The sequence below is a fragment of the Ctenopharyngodon idella genome, chromosome 2, assembly GCF_019924925.1.
Source record: "Ctenopharyngodon idella isolate HZGC_01 chromosome 2, HZGC01, whole genome shotgun sequence".
Lineage (NCBI taxonomy): Eukaryota > Metazoa > Chordata > Actinopteri > Cypriniformes > Xenocyprididae > Ctenopharyngodon > Ctenopharyngodon idella.
Genome location: NC_067221.1, coordinates 5,669,227 through 5,695,052, shown reverse-complemented (window position 1 = coordinate 5,695,052; position 25,826 = coordinate 5,669,227). Strand labels below are relative to the sequence as shown.

The following is a 25,826-nucleotide window of genomic DNA, read 5'->3' as shown; positions in this document are numbered from 1 at the left end:
GACCGGGTTTGGTGGTGATCGGATGAATCACTAGGAGGAATATATCAAATTCCAGAGCATACATTTTTCAAACAACCCATAATAGACAACTTCCTGTTGGGCTGGTGTATGTGCGAAAGTTGTTTGGCCCAATGTGTATGGTATGAGATCTATAAGTGTATGAATTTTGGTTACTGTAGGTGAAAAGGGGTGCGCCCTCAAATACATCCATATAACAGGGTGCGCCAAAGAGCCCCCCCACAATCCCCCATGTCAGCTTGTGCCTGGTCCTGATGGCCGACGATTGCAACGTGTTTGCAAAGTTATAAGAGTTTCTGAGCATGTTAAGGACCACTTAAACTATATAACACTATGGGGTTGGGGAGTAACGGAATACATGTAACGGCGTTACGTAATCAGGATACAAAAATCCAGTAACTAATTCGTTACAGTTACGTCAAAAAAAGTAGTAATCAGATTACAGTTACATTTTGAAAAAAGGGGGGATACTATCAGGATTACGATCGTTTAATTTAAAACTAAATAAATCATTATTTTGCCATAATAACACATATTAAGCGCTGCTTGATTATACAGTATTTCCTGGTTCTGTTGCCAGTGGTGACTCACGTGAGCCACCCGCTGGTGCACGCGCAAATAACACCCGTCTACAATCTCCTCAGACTCAGATTGAATCACTGCTGCTAGTTGAAACGATGCTGCCCACGGGGAAAAACGCTTTCAATTCATGGAAATTTCACTGCTATTTTGTTTTCAAAGAAGAAAATGCAAACAACATGGTTGTACAGAGCAAACTCTGCCTTCCAGCTACGAAAACACTATACCACACTGTAGCCACTAGATGTCTGAATAGCCCTTTACATATATATTCAGGGCTGTGTATTCCCAAGTTGTGGAAATGAGACATGATTGCTTAGTTTTAATAGGTTTTAAAAGTAACCAAAATGCTAAACATTAAAATTAAAACAGAACAAACATAAACAGAAATGTTTGATCCAAGCTTCAGTTCAGTTTGTTTATGATCTGATGTTACTTTTATGTTTTAAGCTCTAAACAACAACAACGATGATAATATTGCAATAGATAATTTATCAGATTTGTAAAATATTTTTATTGTTGAGACCCATTCAAAAGTACGGAACGTGTAACATTTAAAAACTTGCAGAAATTGAGAAGAAATAATTAAAATTAAATTAAAAAATGCAATTTATTTATAAAGTTGATCCCTCCCCAAATTTCTCTTTCTTTCTTTCTTTCTTTCTTTATATATATATATATATATATATATATATATATATATATATATATATATATATATGACCTTGAAGTAATCCAAAAGTAATCAGATTACATTACTTTCATATTGTGGTACTTGGATTACGTTACTGAATACTTTTTTTATGAAGTAATTTGTAACTGTAACGGAATACATTTTTAAAGTAACCCTCCCAAGCCTGACTATAACTGACCAGCAACTGACAGTAGTGCAGGAAGCCTGACTAGCTCCATCTGACTGTCGTCCATGGATTTACCAAACGGGCACAGCAAACACAAGGGCGGAGTTTAATAACATTTCGATACTTCACACTGCGAGGCAAACTGCTGCACGTCAAAAGAAAACAAATAACATGGAAACCGTTTAATGTACACAGTTGTCTTTCATTACATAGATAGACAACAGGTTTATTTTCCTTCTCGATACTCTTTTAACACATTTTTTTTCCTCAGGGAAGTAGACGGTGTGCGCCTGTGCGGTAAGTTGAACATGTCTTCTTGTTTCTCCAACTTTTAACGACTAGTATTTTGCAGTGTTTATTTGTAAAAACAAAAACTGTACAAACTTTTTTTATAACATAATACGTATGTTGGGAAAGCACTGCCATGTTTGGGAAACGCCCGGGAGAGGCATAGATGCGTTTATTATTTTTTTTTTTTTTTATGAATCCCGTGTTTTGACTTGTTGACTTGCCCGAGGCTACGGGACTAACAGCCGTTACTTTGATTTAATTTCTCACTGAGCTGTCACCCGTCTATTTGTCTTCAGTCTCAATCTTTTACATAGAGGTATTTATATAGAGGTTGCTGATCTGGGGTCTGTTTTGCCCCGCAGCATTCAGTATTGATTCATGAAGGTCATTTTTCAACAAAAACGTCTTTCTTTCTCTGTTTCTAGTTCAAAGTGAACTTTCAGCATGTGATGATGTTTGGTCTGACCGCAACATTATGAGTGTTTAATAGTCCTGTTTTTGCTCTTCTGACTCTCAGTCCTTCTGTTTGTTGGTCTTCCACTAGGCCACTCTTATAATGGACAGAGAGCTTTTTAAAGTCGATGACAACTGTGAAGATCACTCCACTGCTGAAGTAAGTCTGCCTGGATAACCCTATATTAGTCTCTGTCTCTCTCACTTTCACTTTCTGTCACCTTTCTATGTATAGTATGTTCCATGTATTGTGAGTTAAACCTTAATAACTGTCTCAGAAACTTCATCTTTTTTTAATGTCACTAGTTCTCATAGGTGATAAAACATGTTGTAATATGAAGGCATCTGCTTCCCCAGCAGGGCATGGAAAAAACACAATGGTTCTTGGAGTCCACTGAGAAACCTGACGTTAAACAGTCAAAATCCATGCAGGTGGGCATACTTTTTTTTTTAAAGATGTAACCCAGTTATTTGCCAGCTAAATTACAGCTCAGGTTTATTACACGCATAATTGGATGGATCAGGACCGCCTTTAACAATTGAATCTCAAAAGACAAGGGCATTTTTTATCAAATTATTGTCAAGTATGCACTTTTCTCTTTTATACCAGGATATGGGTTCTGGTTTAGATGCAGAGGAGCTGGTTGATGTTGAGAGCCAACCAACTCATAAGCAGGTAAATACGCATTTTCATCTCTCTGGTTTATAATATGAGGAACATTTAAGTGCTGTTGATTTGACTACCAAAATGTGATGGTATATTTTATTTATTTTATTTTAATTGTATTATTTTTTTTATAATATTTTATTATTAAAAATATTATAGTATCATTATATTAAGTTTTTTTAAATTATTATTATGTTTTTTCGAGATGTCATTCTTTTCGAGATGTCTATTCCTGTATTGTTTGATTATTAAAAAGGGCACACGCAGTATTAAAGGAACACTCCACTTTTTTTGAAAATAGGCTCATTTTCCAACTCCCCTAGAGTTAAACAGTTGAGTTTTACCGTTTTCGAATCCATTCAGCCGATCTCCGGGTCTGGCGGTACCACTTTTAGCATAGCTTAGCATAGTTCATTGAATCTGATTAGACCGTTAGCATCTCGTTAAAAAATGACCAAAGAGTTTCAATATTTTTCCTATTTAAAACTTGACTCTTCTGTAGTTGCATTGTGTACTAAGACTGACGGAAAATTAAAAGTTGCGATTTTCTAGGCCGATATGGCTAGGAACTATACTCTCATTCCGGCGTAATAATCAAGGAACTTTGCTGCCGTACCATGGGTACAGCAGGCGCAATGATATTACGCAGCGCCTGTGACCCCCTGCTTGCACAGGGAGCGTGACTTGCAACCATGGAGACATTTGTGAGAGGCGCTGCGTAATATCATTGCGCCTGCTGCACCCATGGTACGGCAGCAAAGTTCCTTGATTATTACGCCGGAATGAGAATATAGTTCCTAGTCACATCGGAAGAGTCAAGTTTTAAATAGGAAAAATATCGAAACTCTTTGGTCATTTTTTAAGGAGATGCTAACGGTCTAATCAGATTCAATGAACTATGCTAAGCTATGCTAAAAGTGGTACTGCCAGACCCGGAGATCAGCTGAATGGATTCGAAAATGGTAAAACTCAACTGTTTAACTCTAGGGGAGTTGGAAAATGAGCCTATTTTCAAAAAAAGTGGAGTGTTCCTTTAAAGTGCCCTTATTATGGATTTTTGAAAATGACCTTTCATGTAGTGTGTAACATAGCTCTAAGTGAATGAAAACATCCTGCAAAGTTTTAAATCTGAAAGTGCACCGTATATAAAGTTATTGTCTCTCAAAAGTTAGAGTCGACTCTGAGTCAATTAAACGAGTCGTTTGTAAAACGAATCCCAAGCCGTTTTGTTGTGCCTTTAAAACGAAATATTAGCATATTGCCCACCCACTTATTGCGTGCACAGACGCCAGGGAAAACTAATTTTTTCAACAATACCACAGCAGTACAATCTTTTGTTGTGTTCCCGTCATTTTACTGACGACTGCTTCTCAAACCTCGGGGAGATTAACGCAGGATTTACAAAACTCTTGCTCTTAAAATATGGATCAATGCCCCGTTTATTTGGACCAGCTTGCTCCTCTGAATCTCAACCTGTAACTATGATTAATAATTGATGTTTATATTTTCTAGCTATCGTTCAAAATTCGTAGTTTTGTATGTTATGTTGTGTAACGTACACCCTAGTCTGTATGGCTCCTGCTAACCGGCTAACTCACATTTCTGTAGTTCTGCTGATCAGATGTGGGTCCAATATTGTCTAAAAATGTGTGGATTAATGCAGCTTGTCTGTCTTATTACTTGGAGTAATGATCAAGGATGGAGCACGACTTTTGTTTACAAAGTGTAATGCATTATCAGCTATTCACCTTTGTGCTCGGCTAACGTGGGAGTTTACAACATAACTGTGAGCTTGGTTCGCTTACATAACTGTAAAACAAACTGTTCCTCTGCATTTTTATTATTACAATAGAGTGGAGCTCTATCTGTATTGTAATAGGATGTTAAGATGCTAGTCCGCGCTAACTAGTTAAAGTATTCTCTCTGTAAACAGTAAACACCCATTGTAATGTGAAACAGTGACATGATATGACATTTTTCTTTGTTAATAGTTATGCCGAAAAGTCTGTACACATCTGGCCGAAATGTTTATCTTATGTTAAGAGGTTTCAGCTTCGCTTAGCATTCTGATACAGTTCCCACAGGTGCACCTACATAAAGTATAACAGTGACGCTGCTATCACGTCTTATAAATAAGGCAAACTAAGAGAAACCATAGAGAAACGTCCTGCTCCAGTCGTGATTGCGAATCAGTTTCTGGTTGATCAACTACTTCAGATATTTCATCGTCGGACCCGGGCTTGAATTGATACGGTAAAATCGATGCTATCTTTTCTGTCCATACAATGTCTTGTGAATTGATAGCTGTCATTCAGTTATAGCAATGGGCGAGCGGTGCGCGCAGTAGACCAATCACAAAGGATTGGGCCATCTGACCAATCAGAGCTGTGTAGGCTCACGGAAAGGAGGGGTTTAGTGAGACTGATTCTTCAAACTGCTTCTAACGAATCGTTTATAAATCATTGAGAACTGTGGTGAAATTAAATGTATATTATGAGAAAATGAAGCGTGCATGTAAACCTGTTGTAGGAGACTCCCAAAACAATATTAGGAACCTTAAAAAAGGCATAATAGGGGCACTTTAATATCATCCCTAAACTATGAGCTTCATTGAAAACATGTTGAAACAGACTAGTTAGGTTGCATCTGTTCGTCTAGTAATCTTGTGCAAGTCTCACTTGGTATGGAAGCTGTTATCTGAACATACCTTTGGGCTTTTTCAGCAATACTTTTCAGTTTTTATTGGCCTAGCCTAAATAGCTATAACCAAACATAAAAGACAAGCACCTACATGCACATCAGAATGCCAGGTGGAATATGACTCAAATTGTTGTGCAAGATCATCTCGACAGGTTGAATAATTTAGCTCAATAACAAAACAAGTGGTGATTAAAGTGGCACTTATCTAAAGCATGCAGCGATTGGTGCTATTTTGACTGGCAACCATGACAGGTCACCTAAAGTTTTTTTTAATGGCACTTCTGTTAGTTTATAATTTTATATTTCCCAAAATTGTGGTTCTGTATTCTTTGTATTTTTCTTCAACACATATTATAGGCCAAACACACTTAATAAACATACTATCTAAAGTCATTTCTGAATCATAGGCTTAGGGTTCTTTGCATTCTACTCATTATTGCAGGGCGATAGCAATGAAGTCCTGGAAAAGATTCCTGACACAGTGGCAGAGACACCTGGAGAAGAGGAAAATACAAAAGTAATCCCATTTTATCATTTGAAGTGAATACTGATGGCCTTATCAGTGCATTTCTCCAGAGAACCAAAACAGGTAATCTGGACTTCATCCCAGCTGAACAGCTTTAAATCATATGACATTTTTACAGCAAAAAGGACAAAAGAAGAAACCCAAAAATCCATTTATGCCCCAGAGTGCAGCAAAGGTAAACAAGTATTTTTCATGGGTTTTTTTTGTTTTGTTTGTTTTTTTGCTTGCTCACAGTTGTTAGTTAATAAAATTATGTGCTGTTATTACAGAACAAAACAACGCAGAAGAAGAATGGAAACCAAAATGGAGGCAGTGGCAGTGACCTTGCAGAGGTGCTGAAATGTCCTAGTAGTTCTTTTCATCAAAATAAAACTTGTGAAACTGAAAACAAGACTCAACCAGGCAAAGAATGAGAACTGAGAGACTGTTGTGGTATCCTAAATATAAAAAACCACCTTCATAAACTGTTTTATGCTACAGGTCAGGTGGCAATAAATTAGTTTTGCATTTTGATTTAAAAAAACAATTGATCTCAATTCCTTTTTTTTACACAACAAGTAGGGAAAAATTATCTCTCAAATTAGCTTCCGATTTTTATTTGGCCCCTACATTTTTTTGCACCAGACACAAGAAATAAGTGTTTTTTGCAACCTGTGACAAAAACAAAACCACATGTACAAACTACCTTCCTATTTGACTTGCAACTTCTGCAATTTTTGTAGGTTTCTGCATTGGAATTTTCCCAACAAGTTCTCTTTTACACACTATTGTCTAATCTCTGCTTGCAGAATAACTTGACATTATTTTCTGTTTTCTTATCAGACTAAAGGCCAAAAGAAGTCCCTCATGGAATGGCTAGACGAGTTCCGTTTAAGTGAAAATGAGAGAGAGGATGAGGAGGTTTGGTTCAATAAATATAGATCCTCGCCTTTGTTTTCTAAAATAGACCATTTTTAGTTATCCTAAATGTATCTATCACAGGATCTTGATGGCCTCATGGATTGGTGGAGCACTGTGGAACGTGAGTTTTTCCCACCATGTTGGCATGAACGTTTGTCCACTTTCAGAAACAATCCCCCTCCCCCATCCTTTAACAAACTAAGATCAACTTAATCAAGTTTGGACAGATGGTCAATCCTGATCTTGACTTGATATTCATAGCTCCCATTTGGTTTTTTTTCCAATTCAGAATGGGAGGACATGCCCAAAAGCGACAACATGACAGAGAAAGAGGAAGCCAAGTAAGCCCCAATTCATTCTGTGTGTGACATGAAAATAAAGAGAATTTGACTGACTAATCGTCTTTTTCTCAGGGCTTTTGCTGTAACTGCTGAGAAGGTGCAAAAAGGCATACGTGTGTTTAATAAACTTTTCAACGAGCGAGCAGAAGGACTGTGGCAGCATGTGATCGACCTGCATGCCATTGCTGACGGCCTGGACCGATTCAACAAGAAGACTAAAATCGCCCAGATCACCGGTGGCTCCACCAGCGCTGTGGGAGGTGTTGCTACCATAACCGGCCTCATCTTGGCACCTTTCACCATGGGAACCTCTCTGATTGTCACTGCGGTTGGCCTGGGAGTTGCCATGGCAGGCGGGCTTACCTCTGCCTCTGCTGGGATATCCAGTACCGTCAACAACTCTATGGATCGCAAGAAGGTGGAGCGCATTGTAGAAGACTACCAGACGAAGATGGCTGACCTTAACAAATGCATGAAGTTCATCAAACAAGGCATTACAAACCTACGCAAGTTCAACCTGAATAAGATTAAGAAGCATGGCTATAATCGAGACTTCCCTTGTTTCGACAATATCTATGAGGACGGCGCCATGGCGGGCAAAGCTATTCTAACTAACGCCAATGAGATTATGCGTGTGATGCAGATAGCCAATGCAGCGGGAACAACTGCAGCACGCGCTGTGCAGATTGCTAGTATATCTACAGGTGTTTTGACGGGGCTTTTTGTTGGGATGGACATCTACTTTGTGGCCAAGGACTCTCATGAGCTTAAAAACGGTGCAAAGTCAGAATTTGCTGCCAAAATCAGAGAGGTGGCAGACCAGCTACAGGAGGGCTTAGTGGAACTCAACAGCATCCGAAATGAGTTGCACTTCACCACCACTCTGAAAGAAGACAAACTTCTGTAAACACTCCTCTCGACTCCACTAGATGTTTAAAGATTATATAACTATACTGGCTTTCCTTATTAGACATCAAAGGAAATTTGGGCTCTTAACTTGTTTTTATGGCTTTATCCACTGCTTGTTAGGGTATAATTAGGGGCCAAGCCCCAAAGGGGCTGTGCTGAAGCCCTTAGTGTTATCCGTTAGTTTTCTTATTATTCCTCCCAAAAGGGAATCTATGGTAGCCCTATCAACGGAACATGAAAAAATGATTAAATTTGGCACACTTGTAGTGATGGTAATGAATAGTGAACTGACCAATTTTGGAGTCTCTAGGACCAACTCTATAGCGCCACCACAAGTTCAAAAATTCACTTTTCTAAAGGTTACCTTTGAACCCTTTGTTCTAGAAAAATGAAACTTAGTACACCTGATTCCTCTCATGCTCTCATCACATTCAACATCTTACATTTAAGACTCAAAAGTACAGTATTCAGTTTTTTTTCGCTGCTCCTCCTTCAAATTTTGTCCCAATTCCTACAAAAATTGGCTCTGATGATCTTTGGACCGAGCCGCACAGAAATGACAGATTGATGTCTTAACGAGGCATCATTGTCTTAACGAACTTAACAAGGTTGACCCAAAATTGGTCCAGAGGCTATATCTTGGCCAAACTTTGAGTAATCAGAATGAAAATTGGTACGCTTCATCGGATCCATGATCAGTGGGTCTATGCCAATTTTGGGAACAGTGCCACCTACAGGTCATGAAAAATGGCTATTTTTGCTCATAACTGTTGAACAGTTTATCAGAAAATGAAAAGCTTGGTATCTTGTGTCATGCCGAATCCGAGGATACAGATTTTTTCAGGATTGAATGAAACGTTGGTCAGCCATGTTCAATTTTGTCATAACTTTCAATATCTTTTAAACGATTTCAAATATCAACACAAAATTTGGTAGGTATCAACATCAGAATCTCCTGAAGGTACCTGAGAAGTTTGAACACAGCGCCACCTAGTGTTTCAAATATATAAGGATTTTTGCAAAAAGGCTTATAACTTTTGAAAACATTATCCAAAATTTGTTTTCTCTGTGTCACTCAGTTCCCTGGCTAATGCCAATTCTGACGATGTGTCATTTGTCATTTTCCTTAAATGTGCCTGTCCGCCATATTGAAGTAAATGAAAAACAGTTTTTTTTTTTGCTACTCCTGTCCTACCTACTGTCCAAAATTGGCTCAGATGGTCTTTGGACTGAGCCTCACAGAAAAGACTGAACAGATTTTTGATATTTGCTACCGTTCCCGATAAATATCTCTCCAAAGTTGACCCTTCCTGTGTCTGTTGTCTTATGTTAGTTAGCTTAGCATGCTAACCAGTTGCCATTCTTTCTAATGTGGCTCTTTAGCTATAAAGTTAACCATAAGCTACATTAGCACTAAGTTAGAATAGCATGCTAATCTGGTTAAAATATTAAGTAATGCTTTTGTGTGCTCATTCTCACACTGAAGGTTCTCCTCGACAGTCTGGGGAACCAGCGTCAACTGAGTGCTGCAATCAGTAATGCCACAAGCCCTGAGCCTGCTTCTGTTTCAGGCATTGTTTTTTTCTGAGAATGATCTCATCTGAAATTATTAAATATAACATGCGGTGTATCTATATATGAATTCTTCATTTTGACTTGATTCTCACTTCCTCAGCATCTGTATGTAAGCACATCTTCCCAGTGGTGCAACGAGATGCGTGACAGGCACCTGACCAAGAGATTGTGGGTTCTAGTCCTGTGTGGGGCAACTTTATAAAATTGTGTGCAATGTTGTGTCATTTAGAGCCAATAGCTGCGGTTCTGCCTTCAAAACCTCAAGTCTCTGTAAAATTAAACAAACTGTTGTATGAGTGGCATGCTGTTTAAAGCAACAGGCTTTAGTTTTGAAGATTGTTTGATCAAATGTGTAGCATGTGTTTAACCATGTGAATTGTGCAGTGTTCAAAAGTTTCCTAATAAAATCCAATGTCCAAAAAAAATGTCCATAAGGGGCTTGGCCCCGTAATTGCTGCTAGCAGCTATATTTTATTTCTGCTTTTATAAGACTAAAAGAATATGAACTAATATGGGCCTGAACTCATGGTTATCCCTAACATATTTTGTAAATATTTTTAACATTAGTTATTTAGACATTATTTATTTATTACATTAGTTATTTTATTAGTTATTTCTGTCTTGTATTACAGCTAGAATCTTGTAATAGTCACCACAACTGTGTCTTAAAATGTATATGAGTTTTCAAACAAAGAATATTGTAATGGTTTATGCTTATTTCCTTTTGTATTTAAAATAAATTGTTTTATTCTAAAACTTTTTCCAAGGCAGTTTTAATGTGACCTTTATATAACAAAAAAGTTGAAATTTGTTATAATAAACCTGGTCTGAAGAAACACCCACGTGTTCTGTTATTTGTTTAGTGAATGTAAAGAGACATGAATAACTAACCTCATACTGACACCATGTTAAACCGTCTCGCTGTGATTCTGTTATTACTCAACACAGATTAACCGGGCGGGGCTTGACAAAGTTTTGACAGACCATTTTTGTCTGTAGCTGTACACATGGGAGCACAAGGTAGGCAAAACAGTACGGTGAAATATCGTCGCAGTTGTCAATTCTGTATGTTTATTATATAAACTAGAGCAAGTTTCGGTGAAGTCTAGTGGCTTCCTGTGTTCGGCTCGTCATGCTAGATCAGACGCTTTGTCTCAGACTAGAAAAATCCACAATAGCGGAATGTCAGTTTCGAAAAAGAATCCTACATTGTTTTTGAAAATAAAAAATGTATAAAAAGTGAGCAAACCAGAGTGCTTCCTAACAAATAACACTTATGAAGCGTCGAGAGCGCGAGGCGTTGACGCGTGAGATTGTGTTTGCTGTTGTTTGTGTTCATGAATGTTGCACTCCTGTGCAATGTTGCGTGTGAAACGCTTTATAATATCAATAATTTTAGGTCCTATGATACATACATTGTGCAAACTTGTTTTTTTTTATCCTCCCCTTAAGTTAGAAATGGAGAAGTGCAGTGGTTGATTCCAGAGGGAAAACTGAAGCAGAAGCTCGGACCTCCCCTACGCTAAAATGAGGTAATATATGAGGTAAAATCACTCTGAAAATGAGTAAAAATAACTCTTTGTCAGTTCCAGAGTGACATTGCTAAAATAATTTATTTAAAGATTTGTCTATTTTAATATAAATAATTGTGTAAATAAAATAAAATCTAAAATTGTAAATATTTATATTTGTATTTCTCTGTATATAATTTGGAATCTGTCAAGATGAAGAAAGAGAGTGAACAGTGTGCTCACTAAAGAGGTAGCAGTAAGATTGCCATCAGGTTGGCTTTGGCAGTTTAAAACTATACATTTATTAGATTTTCACCAAATTGGAGACACTAAATTATTCAAGGGTGTGAGTCTCTCTGTTAGCTCTCTCATTCGTCCGGATTGCCTGATAGCACACGCACATCTCGGAGATGTCTATTTGATGTGCATGTTTACATCTGGAAGATGTATTTTTAAGAGTGTTTGCTCATCTGCAATACAGACGTTTCCTGTCAGATGTCAAATAGACATTTAGAAAATGTCTTTAAAGGATTAGTCCACTTTCAAATAAAAATTTCCTGATAATTTACTCACTCCCATGTCATCCAAGATGTCCATGTCCTTCTTTCTTTAGTCCAAAAGAAATTAAGGTTTTTGATGAAAACATTCCAGGATTATTCTCCTTATAGTGGACTTCAATGGACACCAAACGGTTGAAGGTCAAAATTAGTTTCAGTGCAGCTTCAAAGGGCTTTAAACAATCCCAGACGAGGAATAAGGGTCTTATCTAGCGAACGATCGGTCATTTTCTTAAAAAAAAATACAAATGTATATGCTTTATAAACACAAATGATCGCTTTCTGTATTATTCAAAAAGCTTACGCTGTATGTCCTACGCCTTCCCTATTCAATTTACGGAACGAACGTGGTGCCAGTTCCGTTTTTTCCGTAAGTAGAATAGGGAAGGCGTAGGACATACAGCGTAAGCTTTTAGAAGAATACGGAAGGCGGAATGGCGAAGCACTTGCAAGGTGATCATTTGTGTTTATAAAGCATATACATTTGTATTTTTTTTTCGAAAATGACCGATCGTTTCGCTAGATAAGACCCTTATTCCTCGTCTGGTATCGTTTAAAGCCCTTTGAAGCTGCACTGAAACTGTCATTTTGACCTTCAACCGTTTGGAGTCCATTGAAGTCCACTATAAGGAGAAAAATCCTGCAATGTTTTCATCAAAAACCTTAATTTCTTTTCGACTGAAGAAAGGACATGGACATCTTGGATGACATGGGGGTGAGTAAATTATCAGGAAATTTTTATTTGAAAGTGGACTAATCCTTTAAGATGTTTATGATTTAGAATGTATGTAAAACTGACATTTTAAAGGGTTAGTTCACCCAAAAATGAAAATAATGGCATTAATTACTCACCCTCATGTCGTTCTACACCCTTTAGAGCACAAATGAAGATATTTTTGATAAAATCCGATGGCTCAGTGAGACCTCTATTGAGAGCAAAGCCACTGAACCTCTCAAGATCCATAAAGCTACTAAATCATATTTAAAACAGTTCATGTGACTACAGTGGTTCTACCTTAATGTTATAAAGCGACGAGAATATTTTTGTGCGCCAAAAAAACCCCCAAAATAACGACTTTTCAACCATATCTAGTGATGGGCCGATTTCAAAACACTGCTTCAGAGCTTTACGAATCGAATCAGTGAATCGGAGCGCCAAAGTCACGTGATCTCAGCAGTTTAGCCGTTTGATAGGAGATCCGAATCACTGATTCGAAACAAATGATTCGTAAAGCTTCATGAAGCAGTGTTTTGAAATCAGGCCATCACTAGATATTGTTGAAAAGACTTTATTTTGTTTTTTTGAATTTAGTATTCTCGTCGCTTTATAATATTAAGGTTTAGAACGACTGAACTCACATGAACTGTTTTAAATATGTTTTTAGTACCTTTATGGATCTTGAGAGGTTCGGTGGTTTTGCTCTCAATGCAGGCCTCACTGAGCCATCGGATTTTAACCAAAATATTTTAATTTGTTTTCTGAAGATGAACGAAGGTCTTACGGGTGTGAAACGACATGAGGGTGAGTAATTAATGACAGAACTTTCATTTTTGGGTGAACTAACCCTTTAAAGACGTCTATCAGATGTTTGTAAACAGCAGATGAAGTAATCTTTAACAGACATCTTGCAGATGTACGTGTGCTATCATACAAGTAAACTTGCCTTGCCCTTTTCATGTCACAATTAAATGTAAAGTACATTTAATACACAATGATATTTCAGAGTCTAATAAAGAGAGAAAGACAGAAAAAGTACAATTTACGATCATTTAAGAACATGAAGATTATAAAAAGAAACATGAAAAAAGAAAGATTAATTTAAAAAATCTATTTAAATGAATAAAAAGGAAAGAAAAAGCAAGCATAAAAGAACATATAGATTACATATAGGTTTTTATGAACGAGGAAGTCATGAACTAGAACCGCTGAAAACATGTCTGGAGCTGAATGCTCCTAACCTGTGAATCTGAGTTGGTTGTGATAATTAATTTTAATCTCTGTGGGCCTGGTCTGACAGAATATTGTCCATAGACACAAGAATATAAGAGTCCATCCCAGAGAATGACCACCTAGGCAATGACATAGAGCAAGAGAAAACTTGTATTTTTATTCATTTAGGTTTGAATGTGAGATATTAAACAGACTGTATGTTTAAAACACTATGGCACAATATTTTAGAGTTATTCTAAATAGTAACGCATACTGATTTGTAAGTAATAATGAATATTCCTATAGGTGAAGTTGACACACAGTGACATGATTCAGAGGAAAATTATTCAGGTGAGCAATGTGTCACGCAGTTAAATATTCAAATACATTTTAGCAGCCCCATATATAACTGATCTCAAAATTTGTGTGTGTTTTTGTCTCTGCTTGTGCTAAAGGAGAAAGCAGATTCAATGTCCAGCCGATCAGACGCTGCTGAACACTCATCTGAGGCGAGACAGTACGTGTTTAAGGGTGTAGGAACTGGAAGCATTCACGCTAAGGTAATTATTTTAATGTAACCTGACTCTCTTGTGTAATATCTGTGCTTTCGTTTTCAATGGTTAGTTCAGTTGACTATTTTTTGTTCTCTAGGATGAGAATATTGTGCATGGTACAATCACTGGCTATAATGACGGTCTGTTAGAGAACAGCAAAATCAAGGTCAGTTTCCAAATATATATGTTCTATCTTTAATGCACTTTTAGAGTTATAGTTTGATTTCTCAGAATAACATTTTGACTCTGCTTTACAATTTTGGAATACAGACAGACTGCAAAAAAGGAAGAATCTGATTTAGTATTCTAATATGCAGAAGATATAAATATAGCAATGTTTTTTTTCTGAGAATAATCAGTTAACATCTTTTCCCAGAACATGCTAACTGAGAATGATCAACAACCACACAACAACAACCCGAAGGTCTGTCATCAAATGATATTCTTGACTCTTATCATAAATGGTGTATATTTATATCCAATTAATTGTTTTTAATGTGTTTTTTTTTTTCAATGTTAGTAAAATGTACATTTTCTTCATGTGTCAGGGGAAAGCTGCCGTTTTCAGCCAGTTGTTTAAAAGAACTTCTAAAAAGTTGACGAGTCTCCCTGCACAAGAGGTAGAACATTAAAATAACCAATTTAAGCCAATATGTTTATTAATGACAGACAACTGATGCTATTTTATACAGTCTGTTGATGTACAGATGCTAGTTGAAATAATAAAATCATAGTGTAATTCATGAGATTGAACAGCAATGAAGTATTAAAATGTTGCTATCATCCATTTTCTAATTTATGTATTTTTAATTTTGGTTTAGGTGTCAAAATACTTTTTGGAACCATTGTGTCTTACTATGCTTTGCAGATACAAATAATTTTTTTTACATTACATCACACAGTTGGGTTAGGCCATGAAAGTGTACCCTCTCTTACCACTAGGGGCAGCAAGACACTTCCTCAGTGAATTTGCTCACACATCCAAATGCTCAGGAGATGAATCACATGATCAAATGAGATTTGCCTGTAGTGTTGCATATACATTTTGAGCTATTGATTCTGATGTGATATGGAAGATAACGCAAGCTTTCTGTTTGCCCCAGAATGGCTTTGCTGCCACCACTGATAGTTTGTCCAACCAACACAGCAATAAGGTCTGTTGTAATTACAGTACACTTAACATCACTTGACATCTTAAACCAAATATCCAATGTGAATCACAGCTTTTGTAATGACACCCTGTGTCCACAAAAACATACAGTATACTGTATCAAATGTATTTAAATAGTTGTGGTAAAGTTTTTTTTTTTTTGCTGTTCAGTCTGTAAAAATCATGTTTTGATGTTACACAGAATAATGCTTCCTGCAAGTTTGGTTTAGCTCACACATACTGTACAGTACCTTACTCTTTCTTTCTTAACAGACAGAACTATCATTACAACATGGAGAACTCTCAGCCGGCAATCACAACCAAACAGAAAACAACAACACCAAGGTGTGGCAAAGCGGCAATCTTGTTCATGCAGTCATTTATTCTTAAATTAATGTCTTAAAGTTTACATTTTGCAATACTGTCTAAATTATGATATAATTTGTTTAGCTTTGTATAATATGCCGATCTTCTGTCCATTTACAGGAAGAAACAGCATTGGAAAATGAGGATTTTTCAGTCAGTGAGAGTCTTGTAAGCCGCAATATCACTGTGGGACCAATCACATTGGCCATATATCATAAATTCATAGTCACACAAAATGTATATCTAATTCTCAGATTCATTTCTTTAGGAGGGAAATTCCCTGTTTAATTTTCTCCAAACATTTCCTAGAGGAACCGAGGACATGTCTGAAGAGGTACTGTATATTGCTACAACCTGAATTCCGAAAAATGTTGGGACGTCTTTAATGTGAATAAAAGGAAAACTAAAAGACTTTCAAATCACATGAGCCAATATTTTATTCACAATAGAACATAGATAACATAACAAATGTTTAAATGGAGAAATTTTTACAATTTTATGCACAAAAATGAGCTCATTTCAAATTTGATGCCTGCTACAGGTCACAAAATAGTTTACAGGGGCATGTTTACCATGGTGTAGCATCTCCTCTTCTTTTCAAAACAGTTTGAAGACATCTGGGCATCGAGGTTATGAGTTTCTGGAGTTTTGGTGTTGGAATTTGGTCCCATTCTTGCCGGATATAGGTTTCCATCTGCTGAAGAGTTTGTGGTCGTCTTTGACATATTTTTCGTTTAATGATGCACCAAATGTTCTCTATAGGTCAAAGATCTGGACTGCAGGCAGGCCAATTCAGCACCCGGACTCTTCTACGACGAAGCCATGCTGTTGTAATTGCTGCAGTATGTGGTTTTGCATTGTTCTGCTGAAATACACAAGGCCTTCCCTGAAATAGACATCGTCTGGAAACCTTTATATATCTTTCAGCCTTGGTCCACAGGACACGACAGCGCTTCTGGACCATGTTCACAAATGGCTTCCTTTTTGCATGATAGAGCTTTAGTTGGCATCTGCAGATGGCACGGCGGATTGTGTTTACCGACAGTGGTTTCTGGAAGTATTCCTGGGCCCATTTAGTAATGTCATTGACACAATCATGTCGATGAGTGATGCAGTGTCGTCTGAGGGCCCGAAGACTACGGTCTTCGGCCTTGTCCCTTACGCACAGAGATTTCTCCAGTTTCTCTGAATCTTTTGATGATGTTATGCACTGTAGATGATGAGATTTGCAAAGCCTTTGCAATTTGACATTGAAGAACATTGTTTTCCACAATCTTTTTACGCACTCTTTCACAGATTGGAGAGCCTATGCCCATCTTTACTTCTGAGAGACTCTGCCTCTCTAAGACATCCCTTTTATAGCTAATCATGTTACACACCTGATATCAATTAACTTAATTAGTTGCTAGATGTTCTCCCAGCTGAATCTTTTCAAAATGTCTTGCTTTTTCAGCCATTTGTTGCCTCAGTGTCAACTTTTTTGAGACCTGTAGCAGGCATCAAATTTGAAATGAGCTCATTTAGTGGATAAAAGTGTAAAATTTCTCAGTTTAAACATTTATGTTCTATTGTGAATAAAATTTTGGCTCATCTGATTTGAAAGACTTTTAGCTTTCATTTTATTCAAATTTAAAAAACGTCCCAACTTTTCCAGAATTCGGGTTGTACAACAACAACAACAAATATTTAGCATATCAGTGTCTATTTTCTTTATATTGTTTATTTGTGCATTTTTGCAATGGTACCCCTATCTTCCAGATGATAATACACAGTAGTTACAAGCTTTTTTCTTGCAGGACAGCCCACCATTACACATTAAACTGCTGGCCAGTAATGACGATCTCTTATATCTCTCTCACAACAACTTAAAGGTGCTTATTACTGCCCTTTATATTATATACGATAGAATATATTTATATTACATTCATATATTATTATAATTGCTTAGTCATCTGCTATTCACAATTATTGTCCTTTTTGTGCAGGATAACTCAGGGAAGCTTAGTGGCACTTTCCGCAGTTCCCCAAAACCGGCATTACGTTTCGCTGCTGAGACGGTAACGCAGCCTCCCCCCTTTTGTTGCTGTATTTATATATTGTTGACAGTCTTTACAATTAGCATGTACTTTTATACCATTTTTAATCAAATTAAAATGATTTTTATAATTTCATATGTAGGATCCGCTAAGTGAGCACAGTAAATGTATTGACTGGGATTACAGCTTCCTGGACTCTGGCACTGAAAAGGTACTTTACCAAATTCGGTAATGATCTGAAGTTGATGAAGTCGTGCGACACATGCTGAACTGTTTCCTTTATGTCTTAGAAATCTATTGCAGTGTCCAGAAAATGCACAGCAAATGATGATATGAAACTCTCTGAAAGTAATACCAAGGTGAGCCTCTCTTTGTCTTTTTTTTTTTTAATGCAGATGATCATTTGTTTTCTCTAGGGTATATACAAGCAGGAATATTGTAGAATAAACTACACATATAACTGCTGATCATTTTCATCATAATGCCTCAAACCGTAGTGAATTTGGGCTTTTTGTTTGCACTCGAAATGATTTAAGGTGTCAGTTCAAATATTCTGCTTAATCTTCGTTGCTATTCACATCCTTTCAGTTTGTGTCATTTAGAGTGAAGAGAACTCTACCTAAAATGCCCACATTTTTACCCAGTACGCAGGTAATGTAACACTTTAAAAAAAAAAATATATATATATATATATATATTACATCTAAAGAATATACTCTAAAATCTTTTTATAGTGTTCCGATCAAGAAGATATCATTGAGGAGCCATTGGAAATGCAGCAACTTCAGACAACGGAAGTGAGTTATAATTGCAATGAGTATATAATATTATATACATATTGCAAATGATTTTAATTCTTATTTCACATATTTTTATGCTGCTTCTATGGTGCATCAGTATCACATTATGCATTCACATAATACGTATAATATCTTATTCTCTGAATATTATAGGATTTTGAAATACTGCCAGTGGAAATGGCTGCCTACCCTACAGATTTCAATTCTTTAAAGACAGATGAGGTATATTATATATACACTGTATAATGCATTAATGTTAGATTTGGCTTGGTCTGTTTTAACCTTCTTTTTTTAATCTCTTGATCTCTGTTAATAGGATGATGGCCTGATGGACTGGTGGGAAACTGTCGAGGGTGAGTTGGGTCAGATTATTGAAACACATTATGGATGTGGAAAAACTACATATTTTCCTATCTAACTCGTCGTGACTCGACTAGAAGAATAGTCTGCTATTCTGTTTTAACCCTTAGATGCATACCTTGGGTATCTTTATCGACCTGGGATGTCATTCACCACCGTTATTCATTTTTTTAAAGTTAGACATCAACCGTCTTAGTATTCCTCAGTCTGTTTGTTCTAAACAATATAACAAGAAAAATTATTGTTTTTTTAATTAATTTTGTGTTTAGTGTATTGGGTCTCTATTGACCCTAGGTATGCAATATTGCAAGTATTTGTTTTTCTGTGCAACAATCTCTGACTCAAAAAGTGCAAGCTTTATTCCTCAATGTCTGATACTCAATGATGACGTGATGTTTCACTCATAATTACCGCAGGCATAAAACAAAAGAATACACAAGTGTCATCAGCAAAACTTGAAAAGGCTCAGCGATTTACTGCAGAGCAAGAACTGTAGGCAATCAAATATTAGCGTCACTGTCACTTGATGGTGGATCTGGTGAAGAAACTGTTAGCGTTCAAAATATTGATTTTGAAGACATTGAAATCGATAGTTTTGGTTAAGATCGTGAATATGAGCCAGATGATGAATGTACTGGGGAAATGAGCTCTGATGCTGAAAGTGATGATGGTAAAAAGCATCTGCTCAAATTGAACCCCTCCAGGTAATGCATTATGCCTTATTATATTCTTTTATAACTGTTATTAAAATATAAAAACAGTTTTATACTATTATGGCAGTTAGAGAGCTATATGTGTTAGATCCAGGTCGCTAAAGACCCGAATATGTAATAATGATAGGCAAAAGTTTCATGCATTTAAGGGTTAAAGAAGTCCTTGTATAATTAGAATAGTTTTGATTCACCTGACCAGTTTCTTAAAGGGATAGTTCACCCAAAAATGAAAATTCTGCCTTCATGTTGTTCCAAACCCATAAGACTTGCGATGAATGAACACAGATGAAGATATTTTTAATGAAATCTGAGAGATTTCTGTCCCTCCTTCTTGCGAAAGCTCAAACGTGCTGCGTAACACGAGAATGAACCTCATTGGTTCTCACACGTCAAGCAAACATGCTTGAGCTTCCGTTTACCATAAATGATGTGTAAGTTGATGAATGTTTATATGTGAAGAAAAGTAACCTAAATGAGTTCATCATGTAAAGCGATCGAGTCTCTTCAGAAAATTTGGACTAAACCACTCAATTCATATGGATTAGTTTTACAATCTCTTTATAAACTTTTTGAAAGTGGTAGTTGCGTAGCTGTCAATGAAGGGACAGAAATTGCTCAGATTTCATTGAAAATATCTTCATTTGTGTTCCGAAGATGAACAAAAGTCTTACGGGTTTGGAACGACATGAAGGTGAGTAATTAATGGCATTTTTGAGTGAACTAACCCTTTATGGGGCATAAGACATGTTCAGCTGCACAGAGCATAATGTAATACTACAGACACGTTGTATAAATTTAACCATTTTAAACTTAACACCGCGTCTTAAAAAACATGTCTTAATGGCAGAATACTGAAAAAACAATATAAGACATGACGCATTGGCCTATAACAGCCATCTGTATGTGTGTTTGTAGCTAAAAATATAAAATAATGACTTGTCCTCGCTAATTTCATATGACTTACTGATGTTTGACAGGTTGGAGTGAATGGAATGAAACAGCAAATTTTCAGGAGAATAAGGAGGAGCTGTGAGTAAATTTGGTTTTTTTTAAAAAAAGAAAAGTTGTCTAATCGCCTCCTATGACAACTGATCTGTCAATGTTTGTCTCTTAGGATTGTCGAGGCTGCTGCAGACCGTGTGTTCATGGCAGCCCGTCTCTTTGTCAGTCTATTCAACCAGCGTGGAGCCTCTCTGCAACGTCGCATTGTAGAGTTGCTTGCACTAGCGGACACTGCTGACAGCTTCCATAAGAAGGCCGTGAGCGCAGCTGTCGGAGGGGGTGTGGCTAGTGTGGCCGGGAGCATAGCCACAATTACCGGCCTCATCCTGGCACCCTTCACCTTTGGCACCTCCGTTATCGTTACTGCGGTGGGTATCAGTGTGGCAACAGCTGGGAGCATCACCTCAGCCACAGCTAACATCACGGATGCGGTTCAATCCAAGATGGACCGCAAGAAGGTGGAAAAGATGATCCAGGGCTACCAGAATGAGATCAATGACATAAGAGATTGTCTGGAATTCATGCAAGTATGTTTAGCATTCTATCTATCTATCTGTCTGTCTGTCTGTCTGTCTAGATAGATAGATTATCTGTCTCTCTGTCTGTCTCACTTGTGATTTTGTCTGTTGTGTATGTAGGAAGGAATGAACACCCTGCAAGAATGGGATTTTAAGGAGTACTCTGAGAGTGTGGTCAACACGAGTCTTAGCCGTAACATAAAGCATGTGATGAAGGAAGGTGGGCGAGCAGGTAAAGCGCTCATGATTAACACTGATAGGCTTATCAGCACTGTGAAAGTGCTAGGTGTTGCCGGAGGTGCCGCCAAAGCCGCCAAGGCCATCAGTATCACCACAGGGGTCATGTCCACTCTCTTTCTTGCCCTGGATGTCTTTTTTCTTGCTAAAGACTCCAATGAACTCCGCAAAGGTGCCAAGACCAAATTTGCTTCCAAGATCCGAGAAGTATGCAAAGAGCTTCAACACGGCCTCCTGGAACTAAACAAAGTGAAGACTCAGCTTCAGAAGACCATGGATGGAATTGAAGTGGAAGAATATGAAGAAGAGGAGGAGGATGAAGACAGATGTGAGTCAGATCCTATTAATCTGGCTCTACTTGAGAAAGAACTTGATCAGTTGGAGGAGAAACTTGACCAGAAAACTACACATGAGCAAATGAACAAAAGCAAGACAGGAGAGGCTGAAAAAGAGACCACAAAAAAGAAAGAAAATGAGCAGTCAAAGAGCAAAAAGCAGTGATAAAAATGATATTAAAAAATTGAGTCTTAAAGGTGCAATGTGTAAAATTTGGGAGGATCTATTGACAGTAATGCAATATAATATACATAACTATGTTTTCAGTGGTGTATAAAGACCTTACATAATGAACCGTTATGTTTTTATTACCTTAGATTGAGCCATTTCTATCTCATGCACACGTTAAGTCGCCATTTTGCGCCGGCATGTTTCTACAGCAGCCCTAAACGGACAAACTGCTCTAAAAAGCGCGTTTCAACACTATGTTGTTCTTCTAAATCGTTCGTGTTTTTTTTGAGACAGCTTGCATCGTCACTACGTTGTATACGCACAAAGTAGTAGTAGTAGTAGTCGTCTGGATTATTAGAAGCAGAGACCGTTCTTTGTTAGAAGTGAGAAGAAACCTCATTGCTTCACTGTACTCTCTGCTGTCTCAGACGACGACATCTTTGTCTCGTGTCGGCCAGACGGCCACCATAGCTTCTCTGAAAGGGAGGGGTGAGCTCTGTTGGTTGCAGTTCGCAACCTCACATGCTGCTAAAATTTACACATTGCACCTTTAACAGTGAGCTAACATATGGAAACAACAAAAGCAGGATGGTTGCTAAATCAAATTCAAAGATTTGAAAGGAAAAAGGAAGAAAAACAAAAATGAAGAGGAATAATCAAGTTGATCTCGAAAGACCTGGAAGTATAGAATTATAGTATAGACTTTGCACAGATATTAGGGGGCTGATCACAGATTATAAGAGGAACACTTCTGGGTTAAAGAGACAGAAAGAGGAGAATTTAAGTACAAGGGGAATAAGATGTCTAGAAACATTCATGTGTTGTTCAAGCAAACTCAAAAAAGTGACAAATGATACAGTATATTGAGAAGTAAAGGAGACAAGGAAGATAAACCACTAAATTTGCATTTCCAGAAGTAAATACCAGTGGATGAGATTCATGTTTAAGTTTTAAGTAGTACTGTTTCAGGCTTTTGATTCTGTGCAAATCAAATACTGCATTATGTATGAATTTTGTTTTCTGTGTGCTACACACAAGAATCAAAATGGCAACTGTAATGTAACCTGAAAGTTTTAAATATATACACACATATACACAATTCAGTATATGCAGTAGAAAATTTCAAAATTAATTTCTATATTTAGGGTTGTGGGCTCAGAACAGACCACTAAACTTTGATATTTAAGGTATATCAGTACAGTTTTGTCTAGAATAAATAAATTCTAGAGAATTAGTGTGAAAAAAGCAGACCAGTGTATTGATCTAAGAATCTGGACTGACCCTTAACATGTTCACCGCGACCTGTAGCCTATAATGTAGATTTTCAGAATTCTCTGGTGTGGTTTTGAACACAAAAAAAATCTGTTTCAGTTCCTCAGCATTATATATGGGAAGCCTTCTGTTTTTTTTTTTTGGCTTTACATTAACCAAACACCTTGACCTTGTGCTGGCAGAGTGCACTAATGATCATATGTAGGTAAAAGGGCATTTGAAGATTGTGGTTTTATTAACTTTCTGAGTGTGAAAACTGTAAACGAGCAGTTGTTGTGGCCGATCCTAACTCTGGGGCATGTGCAGGTGTCGTATGTTTGGATTCTGCTCCCTAAATAAAAATAGCCAATAATAAAAATAAAAAAGTTTTTATACTGGGTTTTATGCATCATAGATGTAATATATTTTTATATGTTCTGTATTATTTATTTTTGTACATATTTTTAAGAAAATTTTTTGTTTTAATGTTTTTCCACAAAATGTTTTGTGTGGTTCTTTTTCTATGGATTTGTGCAATGGATAAAAGTGGTTTATAAATAAAATGCAGAATGAGTTGTATTTTTACCGATTCATTTTGTTAGAAATAAAACAGCAATTTACAGTATTCAATTCAAAATGAATGTTTAATTGCTGAAATTGTCAACCCGCGGCAACAACTTAAAGGCAATTTTTCATACTTTTTGTTATACTGGTTAAAACTCTCTTCACATCCTAATAGAAGTAGTCTAAATATTTTTTAAAAAATGCATATGCATTGTCTCAGGACCTTTTCGGTCCGAATGCAATGATACGATGTCATACCTGCCTGTCAACCAATGTATTTCCATACCTACGGAGGTGGGTCTGGCTGCAGACCATGGGCGAGTGGAGCTCCACTCTCGAACAAGAAATACGTCACCTCCACTTGTGTTTTTCTAACGTCTACACCTACCCCAACCCTAAACCTACCCTTACAATAATGCAAATACAATAATTAAATGACACAATATTGATGTGCGCATGCCCAGTGGCCATAGCTGTAGCTAGCTCCACTAGTGGAGGTGACGTATTTCCGCCCTTGAGTGGAGCTCCACCCAGCCCCTATTGTACCTCTGTGCACCCTGCTCGCGCAGACATCACACGTCATCAGCGTGTTCCATGATGCAGCTGTGCACAGTCACCGAGCGCCACAAACAAACAACAGCCACCTTTTACAGTTCCTCCTGAACCAAAACAATGAGCTTATGCTGCTTTCACGTAATTACCGTAATTAAGAGATGACTGTTCTTGGACTATTATGCATTTCTATGGCAACACTATCAATACCGAAATGAGCAACGTCAGAGCTCTAAGTTGTTTACGTTCATTAGGGCCCGAGCACCGATGGTGTGAGAACCCTATTGTAATTGCTCAGTCAATTCTTCTCCAAAATGAATCACATTTTTGAGGGCCTAAACGTGCTTGAAAACTCATGAAACTTTGCACGCGCATCAGAAGTGATGAAAATTTACATCTGATATGGGTTTCAGGATTAGGTGTGGCAAAATGGCTCAATAGCACCACCTACAAAATTTCAATTAAGTGCCCTTCGCGCTAAGTTTCATGTAGAGGTATGAAATTCGGTAGACACATGTAACAGCCCAATACCTACAAAAAAGTCCCTGGGTGCAAAATCTGAAAACCAACAGGAAGTGAGATATTTTGAATTTTCTCTGCAAAATTTTTGCAGTTTTTGCCATTTCCAGACGTTGTGTTTTAACGAACCCCTCCTAGAGATGTTACCAGATAAACATCATATTTGGTCAGTCTAATCTTAAGGCCTTTGTGACGTTAAATTGCAAAGATCTTGAGTTTTCGCTGAATGGCGTCCGTGGCGGCCTGACAAAGTCTGATGTTTCGCCATGAAAGAGGAAGCTGTTGTAACTCAGGCATACAATGTCCGATCTGCTCCAAACTTCACGTTTGATAATAGTCCTGGCCTGAAGACATCTACATGACAATTTTCAGTTATAGTCAAAGCGCCATCTGCTGGCAGCTGGAAGTGTGGTGCATCAAAATGACTTTGTCATATTTCTCCTCCATTTATTCGCTTAGATGAATATCACCAACTGTTCACAGTTTTCCTAAGCCCATGGGGTGGCGGTGAACCTGGGTGCAAGGGCCCTTTCATCGCTGCTTGCAGCTTTAATTGTTATTGTAATGTTATGTGATTTGAGTAATTTAAAGTCCCTGTGAAATCAAAATTTAAGTTTTTTAGCTTTTAGTATGAATATGTTAGCCTTAAGGTTATGAATAAGCTGGTGTGCTCCAAAATAATGACAAAATTCGCATTTACTTACAGTCTCTCACTTCCGCTAAAATGGATCACGGATTTTCATGGCATCACCACAGACTCAAATCTTCTGTCCAATCAAATGCCCCCTAGAGCCCCTCCCCTCCCGCCCCTCCTACACTATGAACAGATGCTGAAGCTGCAGCTGAAATCAGTCATTTGTTCACACATTTACTAGTTTCT

The 25,826-nt window shown here is 37.4% G+C and overlaps 2 protein-coding genes across 8 annotated transcripts; both read left to right on the top strand.

Moving 5' to 3' along the window:
* The first annotated feature begins 1,501 nt into the window (after positions 1-1,501).
* apol1 (apolipoprotein L, 1) lies at positions 1,502-10,657 on the top strand. 4 transcript variants are annotated; one of them, XM_051918241.1, is made up of 11 exons: positions 1,502-1,754; positions 2,293-2,361; positions 2,562-2,633; positions 2,812-2,877; positions 6,011-6,085; positions 6,213-6,269; positions 6,364-6,426; positions 6,917-6,994; positions 7,076-7,115; positions 7,284-7,335; positions 7,408-10,657. In XM_051918241.1, exons 2-11 carry the CDS (start codon positions 2,305-2,307, stop codon positions 8,240-8,242), a joined length of 1,395 nt encoding a protein of 464 aa, XP_051774201.1. In that variant the 5' UTR covers positions 1,502-1,754; positions 2,293-2,304; the 3' UTR covers positions 8,243-10,657. The 4 variants fall into 4 exon arrangements, with proteins under 4 accessions (XP_051774201.1, XP_051774188.1, XP_051774207.1 ...); XM_051918228.1 differs by having other exon boundaries at positions 2,559-2,633; XM_051918247.1 differs by having other exon boundaries at positions 1,517-1,754; positions 2,266-2,361.
* An 86-nt stretch (positions 10,658-10,743) lies between these two features.
* Positions 10,744-23,890, top strand: apold1a (apolipoprotein L domain containing 1a). Of its 4 annotated transcripts, XM_051918188.1 has the most exons (23): positions 10,744-10,839; positions 11,272-11,351; positions 13,373-13,409; positions 14,124-14,168; positions 14,273-14,377; positions 14,469-14,537; positions 14,748-14,795; positions 14,920-14,991; positions 15,475-15,525; positions 15,795-15,866; positions 16,008-16,055; positions 16,156-16,221; positions 17,684-17,758; positions 17,873-17,944; positions 18,066-18,134; positions 18,214-18,282; positions 18,512-18,574; positions 18,658-18,720; positions 18,877-18,945; positions 19,040-19,076; positions 20,774-20,825; positions 20,911-21,325; positions 21,437-23,890. In XM_051918188.1, exons 3-23 carry the CDS (start codon positions 13,404-13,406, stop codon positions 22,052-22,054), a joined length of 2,184 nt encoding a protein of 727 aa, XP_051774148.1. In that variant the 5' UTR covers positions 10,744-10,839; positions 11,272-11,351; positions 13,373-13,403; the 3' UTR covers positions 22,055-23,890. The 4 variants fall into 4 exon arrangements, with proteins under 4 accessions (XP_051774148.1, XP_051774177.1, XP_051774168.1 ...); XM_051918217.1 differs by lacking the exon at positions 13,373-13,409 and having other exon boundaries at positions 14,276-14,377; XM_051918208.1 differs by lacking the exon at positions 13,373-13,409 and having other exon boundaries at positions 11,272-11,363.
* The last annotated feature ends 1,936 nt before the right edge of the window (positions 23,891-25,826 follow it).